Consider the following 16580-nt stretch of genomic DNA (forward strand, 5'->3'; position numbering starts at 1 on the left):
ATGAGCTTGAACTGTTCGTGAGGATCTTTCCATGCATCTCCTTCATTTTCTCCATCTTCTTCCTTCCATTTGTAAATTTCTTTACTTCTCACCTATTTCATGTATGTAATTAGGAACAATTCCAAGATCATTTCTTCCATAGTTATGGAGAAATAAGCTTAGGATTCTAGATAATGGATTGGAACGATATTGATAGTAGAATTGTGAATATTGATTTTTGATTTCTTATGGGTTTTATTTCTATTCTTAATTAATATGCATTTTCATTAATTGAGTTGTTTGAAAAACCATTTGATTAATGACTCGGTAGTTTAGTATTGATTATTTATATGTGACATTAAATTAATAATCAATTTTTAAGAAACAATAGGTTAGTTAGACTTATTTGTTATAGTCAACACATTGAGTATTGTTTCTATCAACCTAAGGAGAAACCAAACCAAATGCTTAATTAGATGTTGAAAATTGAACATTCATCCAAATGTAATTTCTCTATCTTAATGTGGTAAAACAAACATGTTAGGTATAGGTTGATGTAGCATATTTAGCCTAATTAGATGATTAAGACTATTGGTTTGGGTTTTAATCAATTGGGCTAGGCAAAAAGCAATAATCAATTGAAACACTTCTACGACCATCATGAGATGAATTCCTCTAGTGCATTACACTAGAAGAATTAGATGCAATTCTTATTTACATTCTTCCACTTTATTTTCATGTTTTCATATATCTTTCCTTCCATTCCCCCCTCCCCCTCATTTATCATTTTAACTATATTTGAGCTTAATTGTACATATCTTTTGTGCATCCTTGTGATTTGACCCCAAACTTACTGCTATTGCTACGTTTTATTAGTAGTAGCTGTCTAGTTTGGTAAATTATAATCTTTATTTGAGCAACCGAAGTTAGGTTTACCTCCTTAAGTTCTGCTTCGATTAGTCAGCAACTTGACCATTATTTGGGTTTAATAGAAATAAAATACGTCATGCCTGACGATGGTGTTGAGGATCTATTAATCTATAAACAAATAATAAATGATAATGATAGAGAATAGTGAACAAAAGCATGGACCTTGAAATGAAATGAAGTCGATGTACTTCAATTTAGTCTGATAACTTGTAGATTAATTAAGATGGGGTAAAATCTATTGGTTGCAAGTGGATCAGCTTGTGGTAAAGGGTTTTACCTAAAGAGAGAGCATAAACTATGAAGAAACATTTTTTCCTATTGTCATGTTAAAGTCTATTAGAATACTTTTACCAATTGCTCCATTTTATGGTTGTGAGGTATGACAAATGGATTTCAAGATTATTTTTCTAAATGATTATCTTGACTAAAGTAATTACACGTCTAAACCAGAGAGGGTTATAAAATATGGTCAATAATTGATTTTTTGGACGATACTAATTGATAAAGCTTCATTGGGACTTTATGCTTGTTATTAAGACTATATACGAGCATATAGTATCTCGTTCTTTGAAGATATTTAAGAATCTTCTTAACGACAATCCAATATTCATATCTTGAATCATGGACTGATACCTATTGATTATTTTACAACATAGCATACGTTAGGTTTTGACATAATATATCAAACATCAGGCTTCCTACCATAGATGCTTAGGGAATACATCCCATATCCTAGGTGGCTTAGAATATTGTTTCGTGACAAATGAATTCCATATCGAAAAAACAAAACCCCTCTTTTGGAATTTTGCATATTTTTGTCAATATAGATTGCTTGAAATTCTTACTATTTCCACTATTTAGACCACAAGAACATGTTGTGTTTCTTCCAAATAGATTTGGAAGTGTGCATGATAATGTACAGCACCGCACACCAATATAGCATTCTTGATGTTGTCTATATTTTTTAACATACTTTCAACCTTTTGTCATTTATAATCATTTTATGGTATTTTGTGACCAATAATCACACAACAGAAGAGAAGGCAGATCTCCTCCAACAATGGTGAATGCCTAAACATTTTTCTGATTGATTATCCAATCGCCATTATTGAACAAGCGCGGGAAGATTTGAAAAAGAACCCTTTAAAACTTGTAGGGTTCTAAAACCAATCGCCACAGAGTTCATCATCCTTTTTGTTGTGAGTTTCAAACAAATTCATACAAATCCATGTTTGCTCCATCAATTTTTCATCATTCACACGGTCCAGATGAATCCGATTCAAAAGTTTTAGCTCATGGGTATGGCTGAAGATCGGATCATGGCCCATTTTTAGTCTATGAAAATGAAATAGGACCCTTATGCCCTAAATTTTCAGAGTACTGATGGAATAAGCTCACCTAACAACGGTAAGTTTTTGCTTCCTGTTATGAAATCCATTACTTGTTTGTCTCCCTCTATGAGTTAAAGTATTTATAAGCAAAAGAAGCGAAAAGCAAAGAATCTCAGAGAAGCAATTGAAAATATGGGGTCCTTGTCGATGCAGAAGGGAGCAAGCTTATCTGGAAATGCATTGAATAATGCGAATTAACGCCACTGGCAGTTGCACATGTTGCTTCTGCAATCCACTCTCTCGTCGAGCGTGAAATTGTTACATCATTAAACAGAGCTTCTTCAGCGAGGGAAAAAAAACTGGGCGGGAGGTACGCTTTTTGTAATCTTAATTATGTGCCCAATGCTGTTCCTTACTCATATTTGTGGCTATTGCTTATTTATCTCTGCATCGTACTCAATCATTGTCCCATTTTTCATGGAGCTTTTTTCTTTCCATAAGATAATTTTGTCAATGTTAGTCAATATGAATGCTTTGTTGTCAGTAAATGAGATCTGCCTGTAGGTTTAGGTGAAAAGGAGACGAACGTGACAGCCAACAAACGCCGTATAGAGCTTTGTTTTTTGCTAAGATCGAGGCCAATAAGTCTTGTGCACCAGCTGTTTGATGAATTGTCTCAACCAAGTGAATTTCATTGGATATTTGGATTAATAAAAACAAGTGTTGGGTTGATTTCTGAACACACCACAAATAACATTTGGTTGGTTCAGTCCAAAATTATGAGTCCGTTCTTTTTTCAATGGAAGACATTAAATTAGATTAGTTTGGTGTTACAAATACAGTTACCCACCATCACACCTTCGATCCTTTATTCATAACTTATACAGTATTAAATTGGTCATAACTCACCTCCTCCCTTCCCTTGCCTTTTTGGGTGTTATTATGGAAAAGTCCAATAGTGACAGCTTCTATAACTGTCAGAAGAAACTTCCGAGAAGATTTAGATGGAGCCACCGATGATGCTCCCTCCTCCAACTAAGAACAGATGCGTCCATTAAAAGCCTTCTAGTCTAAGTCCTTTTTCTCTCCGTTTATATTACTTACCCCCCAAATTATTAATGTCATATCTCATGAGAACAATCTAAAAGCTCTAAACATAAAACTTATTATCTGGGATGCCTAGGGAAATATATTGTTATGGTTATAATAATAGGCCTCTATAAACAGTTAAAACAAAAAGTTAAGCCATGCTCATAACAGGCATCGACCAATTTGGTAGAGGAGCCGGGAACAGTTCAACCATTTATTGATAATAACATGAAACATCTCAGTCCCCTCTGACATAAATGGGCCAGCAAGTTCTCTCTATCGCAACCAATTATGGCGGAAAAAACCGTCTGAAAATTTCATCATAAAAGTTTGTTTGTTTGTTATTTAATTACTTACTTATTTTTACTGATAGTCTTTTGATTGACATGACAATAATTTCTCCTATAATAATTTTATTCTCGTGAGAGACTAGGGACAACGCACAGCAGCTTCAAGGTGAAATTAACAGGAAGAGCTTAACATGAACTATGGTCTTGTGGAGTTGGATTCTCCAGACTAATTTGATATGATTAATTTTAGTGGGAGGGTTTATATCTTATATGCAAATACCATCAAGCATAGACTTTTTATTTTGTATGACTAAATGTATTTTGAAGTCGGAAGAAAATAAATATTATAATTTAATTGGCAATATTATAATTTAATATTGCCAATTTGAGCACCGTTCAATCAGGAAAAACTTTGTATCATCGATGAAGAGGTCGAAAGTTTAAATCTCCACCTTCACCCTTGCATATTGTTGAAATGAAAGAAAAAAAAAGTAAAACTACATTATAATAACTACTTTCTAAGTGAAATTTGCTTGCTCACTCCTAATTATGGACTCTTGTTTTGTGTTTTAGCAACATTTAAGCCGAATTTAGCTTTTAAATAAAGTAACCCGTTTGACATGGGAAGACGGGCTGGTGGAGTTGGATTCTCCAAGTTGTTTATCTGTTGATAAATCGACTTGTTAACATTCAAGGTCCCTGAAATCTAGTAGTAGGAGCTTTGAGACCTCGCTGATGTAAAAAGATAGAGAAAGTGGCCATTCAATGGGCATTTGAGTTAATAAAACTGATTTATTTGGGCTTCTCTGCCTGAGATTGGGTAGCCGAAATCCCATTTTTTAACCTCAGGGCCTACAACAACCTTGAGGAGACGCAGCCCGAAGTTTTGGGCTTCTAATAAGAACCTGGTAAAGGCTACTACTACGGTAAAGTAATTGTGATTCTTTTTCATGCTTCTTAAAGGTGTGGTGTAAACGGCATCAGTCTTTCCCGGATTTTAGTCTTTCTTATTTGCATTCCATTTGGAAAGTTTTCATGTAATCCACCAATAGGCTTTTGGAGCTATTGCTTTGCTCCTAGTCCTATTATTTCATTCATCAATGAGATTCGTTTTTCTTCCCAAAAAAAGAAAACAAGCTACTGCTACCACTGCTAGGAATCTATCTCCAGCCTCTACAGTTACAAGATATTACTTTGTAAACTGCTCTCTATCTCGGTTTTATATCTTTTCATCTCTGGTTTGTGGTGTATGTTCTAGATATCTTCAAGATTTCTTTACCCATAAACGCGATACTTTTATGCACACCTGTTCAAATTCAATTTTATATGTCGCAGTTAATGACATGAAAAAAGTTAAAGATAGGACAATTTAGGGTAGAAAGGAGAGACTGGAAAATTTACTGAAGTAAGATTGTCGACCCGTCGATTAGAAGTGAAAAGGTCCCCAAGTGCCTTTTCATAGGAAACTCATGGCTTCTATTTCTTTTCCTTTCTTTTTTTGCCCCTTCTTAGCCCTCATGCATTTTGTGATTACAATATTGAGGGAGAAATTGGAGGATAGAAGACGGATTAATTAATGACAATGAAAGAAACAGAGGTGCGATGAAGATAATTGGAGGGGGCGGGGGGAATTGCAGTTTCAAATAACTTCCTTCCTTTTCAATGAAACGTCATTGCAAGCTTTTTTCTTTTTTTTTTTTAGAGGATTGCAAACTTGTTTTTTCCCTACATTGAAATCACGACTGCATGTCTGAATATGCTTCATACGGGGAAGTGCTGTTTTTGTGTTGTTCAAAGAAGTTTTAAGTCTGACGTAAAGGCGCATTCTTAGGAATTAGGATACCTTTGTTCAAGTTTTCCAAATAGCCTGATCTCTTGTACTGATTAGCATGGTGGTTTTATCTTAATGTCCCATGCTGCCCGGATATATTCCTCCTCCACTTATTGGTTGCAAATTTAACCTTCTTACAAAAGAACCTTGTTGCTGAATTTTATATAGGTTCACAGTGGGTTTGGGTACTCAGTCGCCCTCATAATGAGACAAGACATCACAAGAGTCTGAGCCTGGTTACTTGGAAACAAAATGAAGTGGGAAACAATCTTGGTCCACATTTGCTGACTTAAAACCCCACAAACAAATCCTCAGTCAAAATGCTTACCTTTAATAAAGAAATTTACCATTTTCTACATAGGAAAATGATACGTATAATACCAGTTTTAAGCCTTGTCAAAGAGAACAAAATGAATAATCATTAAAAGTACTAATTTCTTTGAATATCTGAATGATCATGTGTATTTGCAATTGGAATTAATCATTAATTTTGTCCTTGTAATTGGTGGATCAAATTAGCCTAATCATATCCATGTTTGCATCTTTCCGTCGCTTCAAATTCATTGAGGTTGTTACAAACAACCATTATAATTGTTTCACGTGAACAACCTCTCTTAAAATTAATATATCAACTTATATTGCAGTAGAGGTAGGCTATCATAAAATATTTTTTGTTACCGCCAGTTAACTGAGGTTTTCAAAAATGAATTATGTACATGATGAATTCTGTTTTGTTTTATCAGGATAGGTACTCACAAATACTGAAGATTGAGTTTCCTAATGGAAGCTGAATAACTGATAGTTCTTGTGATGATGTTTATAGAGTCAACAGAGAGCATCCTTTTGTGAAAACTAGAACGATAATACCCATGGTTTAGAGTCTTCTGCTGTCATTATTTTTATAACAGGTAGATCTGAATAACAGCAAAATAGTAAAGAGAATAATTATAGGTTACCAATCTTTATAGCCTGGAAGTCAGAGTCGAGCAGTTTGTGGAGGGTATAGATTGGAGCCCTATCTCGAGTAGGGAGGATGGGGAATTTAGTGGTTCTGTTTACCTGGGATGAGATTGAAAAGGCTGTTTTCAACTGCGATAGGAACAAAACTCCAAGCGCTGATGGCTTCTCTATGGATTTCTTTCAAGACATTTGGAATCTTATCAAAGGAGATTTGGAGGGTGTGTTTAAGGAATCTGTTGAAAGAGGAATCTTGAATAGCTTGTTCGTGGAAACTTTCATTTACTTGATTCCCAAAAAGGGTAATGCTAATAGGATTAAGGAATTTCGGTCTATTAGTCTCATTACTTGTTTCTACAAGATTTTGGCTAAGGTTCTTGCTAATCGGTTAAGGAAAGTGATATTGTCTACCATTTTCTAGGCCCAGGGTACCTTTGTGGCAGAGGGAGATCCTGGATCAAGCTCTTATGTTAAATGAAGCTACTGAGGTTTTGGTTATAAATGGAGGATGTGGATGTGGGGGTGTGTGAGGAATGTGAAGTATTCTATCCTCAGCAATGGAACCGTTAAACGGTTGATTCAAGCTACCAAAGATTTAAGTCCCGGGGATCCTCTGTCTCCTTACCTATTCTTACTTGTGGATGTCTTAAGTCGGATCATTTATAAGGTGGTGAAAGGAAACATTATTTGATCCTTTTAGGATTGGAAGGAATGAAGTCTCATTATCGAATTGTCAATTCGTGAATGATACAATGCTATTATGTTATGGAAAAGAGGAGTCTTCCTTATCCTTAACCATATGGTTCGCTTTCTTTGAAGATATGTCTGGGCTAAAAATCAATAGGAACAATTGTACTATTTTTTGGAATTAACATTGATCAAGTTAAGTTGTAGAGGTGGGCAGAGGTGTTTGATTATGAGGTTGGCTCTTTCCCTTCATCGTATCTTAGGCTTCCTTTGGGTCGAAACCTAGAGCTTTGACTTTTTGGGGTCATGTTTTTGAGAAAATTCGTAAGAGATTGGTGGTGTGGAAGAAAGGGTTCTTCTCAAAAGCTCGCAGATTAACCCTAATTAGGTTGGTGCTGAGTGGAATCCATGTGTATTATTTATCTCTCTTCAGGGCCCTTAACTCGGTGTGTAAGAGCGTTAAAAAGTATATTGGAATTCTTTTGTTGGAAGGGGTGAAGGAAGGTTATGGATCTCACTTGGTCAATAAGTAGTGGGGGTTTAAAGATCGATAATCTAAGAATCCACAACAGAGCTTTGTTGGCCAACTGGCTTTGGCACTTTTCCCTTGAGTCCAATTCTTTATGGCATAGGATTATTGTGTGTAAGCATGAGATCTATCCTTTTGAATGGACGACAAAAGGGGTTAAAGGCACACATCGTAATCCTTGGAAGGATATCTCTTTCGAGCTTTTGACCTTTTCCTAGTTTACTCGTTCTGTTTTGGGGGATGATAAGGATACGTATTTTTTAGAGGATCAGTGGGTGCAGTTGTCTTTCCTTTGTTCTGTATTTTTGCATCTTTATCATTTACTCTCTTCAGAAACTCTATGATATTGGATCTTTTGGTTGGGTTCGAGATTCCCATGTCCTTCTTTCTTTGATTAAGGGAAGCAATTTTAGGGAAGAAAGGAGGGATGTTCATGTTTAGAGTCCCAATTTGAGTCAGAGATATATGTGTAAATCCTTTTTCAGTTTGTTGTTGAATCCCTCCTCTCCTAGGGAGTCTGTTTTTATGTGGTTTGGAAGATTAAGGTTCCTAGGAAAGTCAGGTTTTTTATCTGGCAAGTTTTGCTTGGTCAGGTTAACATTGTTGATAGGCTTGTTAGGAGGAGATTAAGGCTTGTTTTGATGTGGTTTGGAAGATTAAGGTTCCCTGGGCCTTTTTGTTGCATGCTTTGGAAGGTGGAGGAAGCACTTTATCATTTTTTTTTAGATTACCAGAATGCACAAGGTGTTGGAGCTTTTTTCGACAGGAGTTATGTGTTATCTATGCTAGCCATGGGAGCATTTGTGCGACGATCGAGAAGTTCTTCTTCCATCTGCCCTTCAAAGAGGAAGGAGTTCTTTTATGGCTTGCAGGGGTGTGCGGTGTTTCGTGGTAGGGAAAGAGATCATAGTGAGGTTTGGTCTTTGATTAGATTTCACGTTTCTCTTTGGGCTTCCATTTGGGCTTCCATTTCAAAGAATTTTTGTAACTATTCCACCAGTAACATTTTACTAAGTTGGACCCCCTTCTTTTATTCCGATTGTTTTGAAGGACTTGTTTTTTTTTTTTTTTTTTTCCCTTATATTCTTTCATTTTTTCTTAATGAAATTTTTTATTTCTATAATATATAGGTATATAGGTCACCGGTCTATAAATATACTGATTAGCATGGTGGTTCCATCTTGATAGTTTTCTTTCTAATAAAACACTATGAAATATATTATCCATTTTAGCATTTCACGTGAGGATGATCGATCGTAGTTCCTGAATATTAACCCCTTTTCCTTATATACATGCTTTTATTTGTATTCATGTTATCTGACAGTATTGTAGATTTCATCTTTGAAACAATATAGTGACTAGAAAGCCAGATTCTGCAAAGTTATTTTTTCTCTGATGCCTAAACAGTAAAACTATCTGTTCATCTTGGAAGATGAAGATGAAAAGAGGTTCTCCTGTAATTCAGAAAATATTGGAAACAAAAGACAATTGGGAGCTCAAATGGATATTATCCAAAAAAAAATCTTTCAGCATCCCTTTGCTTTAAATGAAGCAGTTTGTTGTATGTTTCTCTTTCGTTTTGCCTGCAAAAGGTAAACAAAGAAGATTAGAATCATTTTTAACTCATATTACCATCCCCCTAAAAATATCGTTTAGGCCTGCTGTATTCCTGCTACCCAGCCCTGTGAGTTTTTTTAATATATTTGACTTCTCCACTTACAGGTAATGAAGTAAAAGGTATAATAAAAAAAGAAAGAAGAAGACTTGTGTTAAGGTAAATACATAGTTTGTAACATGGTTGCTTAAGCGCTGGATCATCGATTGAAGCTGGTGGTTCCTTTCCAAATATCATCTCACAGCTCATGTCATCAAAATCTGCAAAGAAAAAGACAGTTATTGGAATCACGTTAAAGCTTCTTCCCCCCTGCATATTGATTCATTTCTTGGTCCTTGACATGAATACTAATGGCTCCCAGCTACTCGTTACATCATGGTGCACAATCAACATCCTAATACTAATGCCTCTTCTTGGTTGCATTTTTTACACTTGTGATGATTAATGTATTCATGGACAAGATCGATGATTGGCTCAGTGTGAAATTCTGCTTGATGATCGATTAACGATGGAAATTCAGCTTTTAATTCTTGGATTATAACCATGTAGCAAAATTAAGCTGCAGGTTTGGAATCCCACTTAGCTTGGTTGGGGCCTACCTGCAGTTCTTTTGTACCCAAAATGGTTCGTACATGGGACCCTCCATTCACATTGACAAACATGATCCGTTCCACCATTTGGTGCTGGTAATGTTGCTTTAATAGTAATTTCACTTTTGCTCATGGATCTACCAGTCATTGGTCATTATACTATAGCTGATTTACTTTATTTAGTGTCCGCACAACTAGACTACACAGATTCATCTGAAATAATTTACTTCTAAAATTCCTCTATATGTGAATATGAAGTTTTTATATTATAATTGCCTTGAGGTAACCACCATAGGTTGGCTTAATGATCAATGAAGAGCCAATCTAATTAATATAAAATGTGTTGAAGGAATGTGCTCAAGCCATGTGGCTAGCTATAATTTAATTTTCTATGATTTGTCTTGGCAACCAAATATTGTAGAGTGGTGAGAAATAAGAATTATGGTCTTCATTTATCGTTTGGAAACCTGAATTAGTGTCTAGAATTGCCATGTGCTGCTGTGTGTGTGAATTTGATCTTTTTTTAATTTACTAATATCATTATTATTTTGAAAAGTTGAAATTTGTTTTTCTTTTGGGAAAACAATATGTGGTTGCTGCAATTGGTTGGTGAATCGGTAGGTTAGTGAGGAGACTTACTGGGGACCATGGTGACAGGCATTCCTAAGGAATCTTTGATGAAATCCTGACATGGAAACTTGCATAGGTTAATGCACATTCCAGCACAATTAGTTTGCTCTAGGAACCTGCAAATAAATGGGATATGTTTAGGGGCAATATAGATTTGCTGAATGTTAATTTTGACTAGGACAATTTCAAATTTTCAATGATGTGAATGATGGACATCACTTAATGTGATCCAGTACTAAGGGTTTAGAAGAAGCGTAGTAATTATAGACAAATGGTTCTTTGGGTGTGGAAAGTATCTCAGGTAGGTGAGAATGGGACCCCATGAACGTTTAGATAGCATTGCCTTGATTATAAAACTCTGATGCGAGAAGGAATTACCTGCACTTATGGATTTGAACCACATTCTTTTCTCTTTTCCCTTTGAATTCTGATTCCTTCACCTGTAAGAATCATTTGTTACCATTGTCAGTCTTACGAATGAGATGATCGAAAAAAAAGAAATACTTGTTCCTTCCATGTGTGTGCTTTTTCAATCCCTCCCTCCATTACAATCTAGGCAGATCAGCTGTTTTAATCTAAATTTAAGGAATGTCTAGAAAGGGGAAGGGTCAAAGTGATTAAGCATGAAGAGAACATAGTTTTCCCAAAGAATTGGTTCATATATCTTACGTCACAATAACCTTTCTTTGATTTGTAGGGACAGGACAAGTCTAGAAGGGACTAGTGCCTCAAACACTGCCGATTTATCAACTTGGCCATTGAAAATCGTATTATAATATTCAATATAGTGCTAAAGGTGAAGTTCTTGATGTCCACCAGTATGCCTCCTCATGTCAGTCTTTTCAACCTTGTGAATCTCTTCTAATTCTGATCTTGGTTGTTTAATATCCTCCGTTTAAATACTATCTATTCTCAGCAAATTCTTTGACATCGGTCTTAAATGGTGGTGTCAAGCACTTATTTAGTTTTCCAATACAGAAGATAGAGGACCGGATGAATTCAACACGTGGGTAGAGGATTTAAACATTTATTCTCTTGATTGACGATACTTGTCGTAATAATAGGATTTAAATTTTTAATCTATTGATTGATGATACTTGTCTTAACAATTGAGCTATGCTATCACAAGTTAGTCTCTACTTTCTAATAGAAGGAAAGAAAATATTAATGCTTTGCCTCAGTGAAATAGGGAATTGAAACCTTTAACCTACTAGTCAGCATATATGCCTTAATAGTCTGGCTATGCTCAGATTAGCCTCTCTTGTGTGTATTTGTGTATGCATGCAAGTGAATGTCCAATTAGGTCCTTGGATTTATATGAACATACACTGAGGAAATAAAGAGGCCTTTAGGTAAACTTACAACATCTTACCTCGCAGGGTCCAACTAACCAAGCAAAGAAGACAGTGGTGAATGCAGCAAAATATTCCCTTGCGAATTTGGATTGCGGTAGCAATGCTTTTATCTGCACTTCGTTCACCACTATGTGTCAAGGGCATATAGTTGGGACTTGGGAGGAGTGAGGGTATAATAGTAAAATGGAATATATGGAGATGAATTAATAATAGTAAAAGCAACATTTTAATACTTATTTAATCAATAATTATTTATAATAAAACTAACATAAAAAATGTGACCATTTGATGATACTGTTTCCATATAATGACGGGACAATGAAATAATTATTAAACCCAATGATTACTTGAAAGAAAAATTAGAGAAGGGTATAGTTTTTCAGTAGGCTCTAACCTAGGCAATGATCTTAGCTATATTCTCCCAAGTGTTGACGGGAGAAGAGAGACCAAACTAGGAAGACAAAATTTTGGCCCAAACAAAATTCATCAAGGATGAAATGATCATGCATTACTTACCTTAAATGAATTATTTAATAATTGACAAATACAATAGGTAAATAAATAATTTAAGGTAATAGAGTTAGTTTAGCTGCATGAAGTGAAGTCGGAGATTACAATCACTACATTAAACATACATAAAAACTTAAGACCACTTCAAAAAATGTGATTCTTAAATGACATCAATTGTTGAAAATAATGATATTATTTGTGTCACGTTAAAGTAAAGGTTAAAGTAAAAGTTAATGTAAGTTTGAAATGACTATTCATAATCTTTTGTGATATGTTTTTGTTTTAGTGCAATGGAGATGAGAATTCAAATTACTAATCTCTTGGTCGTCAGCATATATTCATGTTAATTGAGGTAAGTACACTTTGCATATTTAATGGTATGTTTGGTGATAGGTATTTTACATGTATGCATGGTATTCGTATATGATACATAGATCATGAAAGAGAGGGAAGGGTAGAAAGCTAAAAGAATAGTAAATGTTATTAAATGGTAATGAATGAAACATAATGGAGTGTTAAATGACAATGGATGAAGTTTACCAAAGAGAGGATTGGCTTTGGAAATGCCCTTCCAAGGGCTTGAATGACAACTTCTTTTTGTTTGATGTGGTTGAAATTTCTCGATGCCATTGTTGTCACTTCCAACAAGCTTTCATATCCACTCTTTTTGCTTCTCCAACCTGCATATCATGATTCTAATATCAATCTTCGTTTTCCCCATCTTTCCCAAATCTTACAACAAAGTAGAGAAAAGAAGAAAAAAACCTGATGTTGCTTGTACTGCCTGAGACAAATGGTCTATGGCAATTTTATCAAACCAATTATCTGTATAAACAGTTTTGGTTTTTCTTGTTTCTTCTATTACTTCACCCTCTGCTGATCTTGTGAGCACCCCAACACAAAGAATGTTTTTTCTTCTCAACTTCATTTTGTTGTTGTTCATCATTGTTGGCAAAATGACTGTCGTATCTTGAATAACTCTTAAATCCATTTCTTTGTTTTGAGAGAGAAGAGAGAGAGGAAGGAGAACTTCAGGATTACAACAAACTTTGGGCTGTATTTAAAGGTAGAGGTACTCTTTAGAAAAGTAAGTATTTTAAATTATGGTAATACAAATGGATCTCTCTGTAGAAATCTCAAATTAAGGTAATACAGATGGAAATGAAGATGGAATATAACATGAAGTTTCAAAGATGGGACTTGGGAATAAGTCATTTCCAATGTTTTCATTCTTTTATATCTTCCAAAGCATAGCATGTTAGATTAAAAAGTGTGTGGTTTAAATCTTCCAATTTTTTTTATACCTTTATTTATATTCTTTTAAAAAAAGTTAGTTTCGTAGATTACAATCTCTTTTGTTTCTTTTCTTTCTCTTTAACAATATCCCAAATTAGTATAAGTTTTTTTAAATATATATATTTAAATATATATAAATATATAAATGTAAAATTTCAGATACATTGATATACATCGATATAGACAGTGGTAGAAGTTTATCGGTTTATATCATCGATAGAACCCAAAATTTTGTTATATATTAGTAATTTTTTTTATTTATTTTGCTATATTTGAAAATGCTCCTATATATATTAATAAATTCATATTATATTATTATTAAAAATAATTATTACTACAAAAATTCACTAAAATTTTGAACTAATTTATTTTTTTACGGATTTTTAAATAATTATATTTGATTATTCAAATATATTTTTATCCGTTATTTATAATTACGTCAACTATAATTTTAATGCATTAAGTGAATTTATATATACCACAAAATTTTAAGAAATTTATATATTTATTTTTATCCATTAGTTGCAATTAAGTTAGGTATAAGTTTAATGCATTAATTGAATCAATATATGCTACAAATTTTATGAAATATATTTATTGATTAAAGTTAAAAAAAATAAATAATGGTTGAATAACATTTCCAAGAGTTATCTACAATTTCTAGGAAGGGATGTAATAAAAGTGCATGCTTTGAGCATCTTTTAGGACTCCAAATTATAGATGCCCAAATTTGGAGCTTTATACTTTCATTTATTTATTACTATTTGAAGGGATTGAAGCATTGTACTTTTACAATAAATTATTTATCAATGATAATTATTTTTAAACTTATTAAATTATAATTCATATTGGAATGATCGATAAATAATTATGTTTAAATGATTTTAGGGGATCAATTATTCTTCAAATAATGACAGATTCATAACATTACAAGTTTGAGTATTAAAAAAAGGAAAAGAAAAATTACAAATTCAATTATAAAAAATTGTAGGGAATATAACGGTTTATACCTTCAAACTTGGAGATGTACTAATCACGTCAACTTTGAACTTTTAAATTATATTAATTGTGTGTTTACATTTTCCTTAATATTTCTTTGTTTTGTTTTTTTTTTGAAAAAAAGAAAGACTTGGTTGTATCGAATTCAAATGTTAATATTAGAGAATCAAATCTAAGTTTGAAGATTTTGGAACATTTATGTTTTTGGATGGTGAGGCTTTTCCCTTCTTATTTGTCTTTTTGATGTGTGTTTTGGAGATTTAGGCATGAATGCCTTTTAAGGAAGTTTTGCTTTTCTCCTCAAATCAAAATAAAATGTCAATTTTGTGAAAGATTTTTAAATGAAATTTCATTGATATCTAAATAGATTCCTTTTTTGAAACGAAGTATATCGGAGGATTTAAATGTATGTCGTTAAAAGAGTTTGTAGTTCATATTGTTGCAATTGATGCAAACATAAGAATATAAAATAAATAGATATTTTCTCAAAATTGTATTACAAACATAGAGGCTTGTAAGCTTTTTAATTAAGGGTTGTTGAAAAATATAGCAATTAGTTTCAAAGTATTAACAAATATAACGCAATGAAAAAGAATTTGTAAAGATGTAAAATTCAGATCTATCTCTCATAACTTATAGGTGTCAAAGTAAAAAAGAGGATTCCTCACTTCTTTATCTCATTCAAAATCGTGTATGAGACTTTTATCTCGCACGGCTCCTAAGCTAAGTGATAAAAGAAAGAAGAACTCATCTTTATTCCTTTATTGATTACCTTCCTTGTCTATGTATAAGATCGAATTCCTTAACTATTCGAGGGGACTTGCTAATAGATGGATTTTACTATATTTGTAGTTCTTTAAAAGTATCACTATATATTTAATTATTAACCCTAAAAGTAATACCTATTGCAATTACCCTTTAAAAGTTATAGCAATATTTAGAATTATTTTGATAAAATTTCAATTTAATATCCTAAATTTTGGAGTTCAACCATTTTAATCGTGAACTAATAATTGTATAAATTTAAATCCTAAATGTTCTAGGTGAATTAATTTATACTCATCTTGAAACTTAGTTTGAATAACAGCATGTCAAACATATAATTATATCAATTAAAGTTCTAGATTGTTGTAACTAAATTAATTAAAACCCTTTATCAAGATTACATCAAAATTGTCTATGTAGTTGAGTTTTAGACTTGAGTATACTTCTACAAATATTGAATTAATAATTAGTTTGGACTATCAATTTTATCATGAAAGCTAAATGGTTAAACGTTTTTTTGAGAAAGGTAGATAATTAAAATCTTAAATACCGAAAAAATAATAGGTATGCATAATTATAGATATTCAACATCTTTAGATACCATGTTTGTTTTATAGGAATATCTTTGTAGATATCCAGAAATATTTTAATCATTGTGTTTGTTTCATAGGATTTCTATTTAGGAAAGTCTTAAATTTACTTAATGTTCCAAGAATCTCACTATTTATTAATTTATAATTTATTTGATATAGTTTGAACTTATATAACATATTTGTCTTCTCAATTCATAATTTTTTTAAAATTTATATTATTTTTATATGTTATTTTTCTCACCAAAATAATATATCATAATTTAATATTTTTTATAAAATAAATATTAATTTAAATTTAAATTTGAATATCTTGTCAAATATTTGTGTATTGTTGTCTACTTATTTTAATTATAAAATACAAAAGAAGATCAAAATATATGTGTAAAATAAAAAAATTATAATGTTAATCTAGAAATCTAACATTTTAGTGAGACATTCAAAATCATCTAGATGTCCTTCATCTTGACATTCTAGGCTGTTCAAGAATCTTCAGATGTCAAAGCAATTTACAATACGACAAAACAAACACGATAATCTAGATGCACACTTCATAAAAATCTAAGATGCTCGTAAAATAAATAGTATTTTAAGTGTTTAATTGATA

At 32.8% G+C, this 16580-nt stretch overlaps 1 protein-coding gene and 1 long non-coding RNA gene across 4 annotated transcripts; one reads left to right on the forward strand and one right to left on the reverse strand.

Annotated features, from left to right (window-relative positions):
- Positions 1-1620: 1620 nt before the first annotated feature.
- LOC103491261 (uncharacterized) lies at positions 1621-12049 on the forward strand. Of its 2 annotated transcripts, XR_007821168.1 has the most exons (6): positions 1621-2316; positions 2454-2610; positions 2805-4815; positions 9346-9924; positions 11156-11254; positions 11838-12049. It is a non-coding gene; the product is annotated as an uncharacterized LOC103491261 (long non-coding RNA). The 2 variants fall into 2 exon arrangements; XR_538031.3 differs by lacking the exon at positions 11838-12049 and having other exon boundaries at positions 1622-2316; positions 11156-11567.
- Positions 8979-13526, reverse strand: LOC103491262 (beta-carotene isomerase D27, chloroplastic). Of its 2 annotated transcripts, XM_008451138.3 has the most exons (7): positions 13089-13526; positions 12864-13003; positions 11831-11923; positions 10837-10898; positions 10468-10574; positions 9406-9498; positions 8979-9206 (listed from the first exon to the last, which is right to left on the reverse strand). In XM_008451138.3, the coding sequence occupies exons 1-7, from the start codon at positions 13312-13314 to the stop codon at positions 9166-9168; spliced, it is 762 nt and encodes a 253-aa protein (XP_008449360.2). In that variant the 5' UTR covers positions 13315-13526; the 3' UTR covers positions 8979-9165. The 2 variants fall into 2 exon arrangements, with proteins under 2 accessions (XP_008449360.2, XP_050941195.1); XM_051085238.1 differs by lacking the exon at positions 8979-9206 and having other exon boundaries at positions 9213-9498.
- Positions 13527-16580: the final 3054 nt, after the last annotated feature.

Source organism: Cucumis melo, chromosome 5, assembly GCF_025177605.1.
Source record: "Cucumis melo cultivar AY chromosome 5, USDA_Cmelo_AY_1.0, whole genome shotgun sequence".
In the NCBI taxonomy this organism is placed as follows: domain Eukaryota; kingdom Viridiplantae; phylum Streptophyta; class Magnoliopsida; order Cucurbitales; family Cucurbitaceae; genus Cucumis; species Cucumis melo.

Coding starts and splice junctions, on each gene's coding strand:
- LOC103491262 (XM_051085238.1), bottom strand. CDS start 13,314: ATGGATTTAAGAGTTATTCAAGATACGACAGTCATTTTGCCAACAATG. Junction 10,899..11,830: donor GGTTAGTTGGACCCTGCGAG/GTAAGATGTTGT, acceptor TGATTCTTACAG/GTGAAGGAATCAGAATTCAA. Junction 9,499..10,467: donor GCCTGTCACCATGGTCCCCA/GTAAGTCTCCTC, acceptor TTTTCTTTGCAG/ATTTTGATGACATGAGCTGT.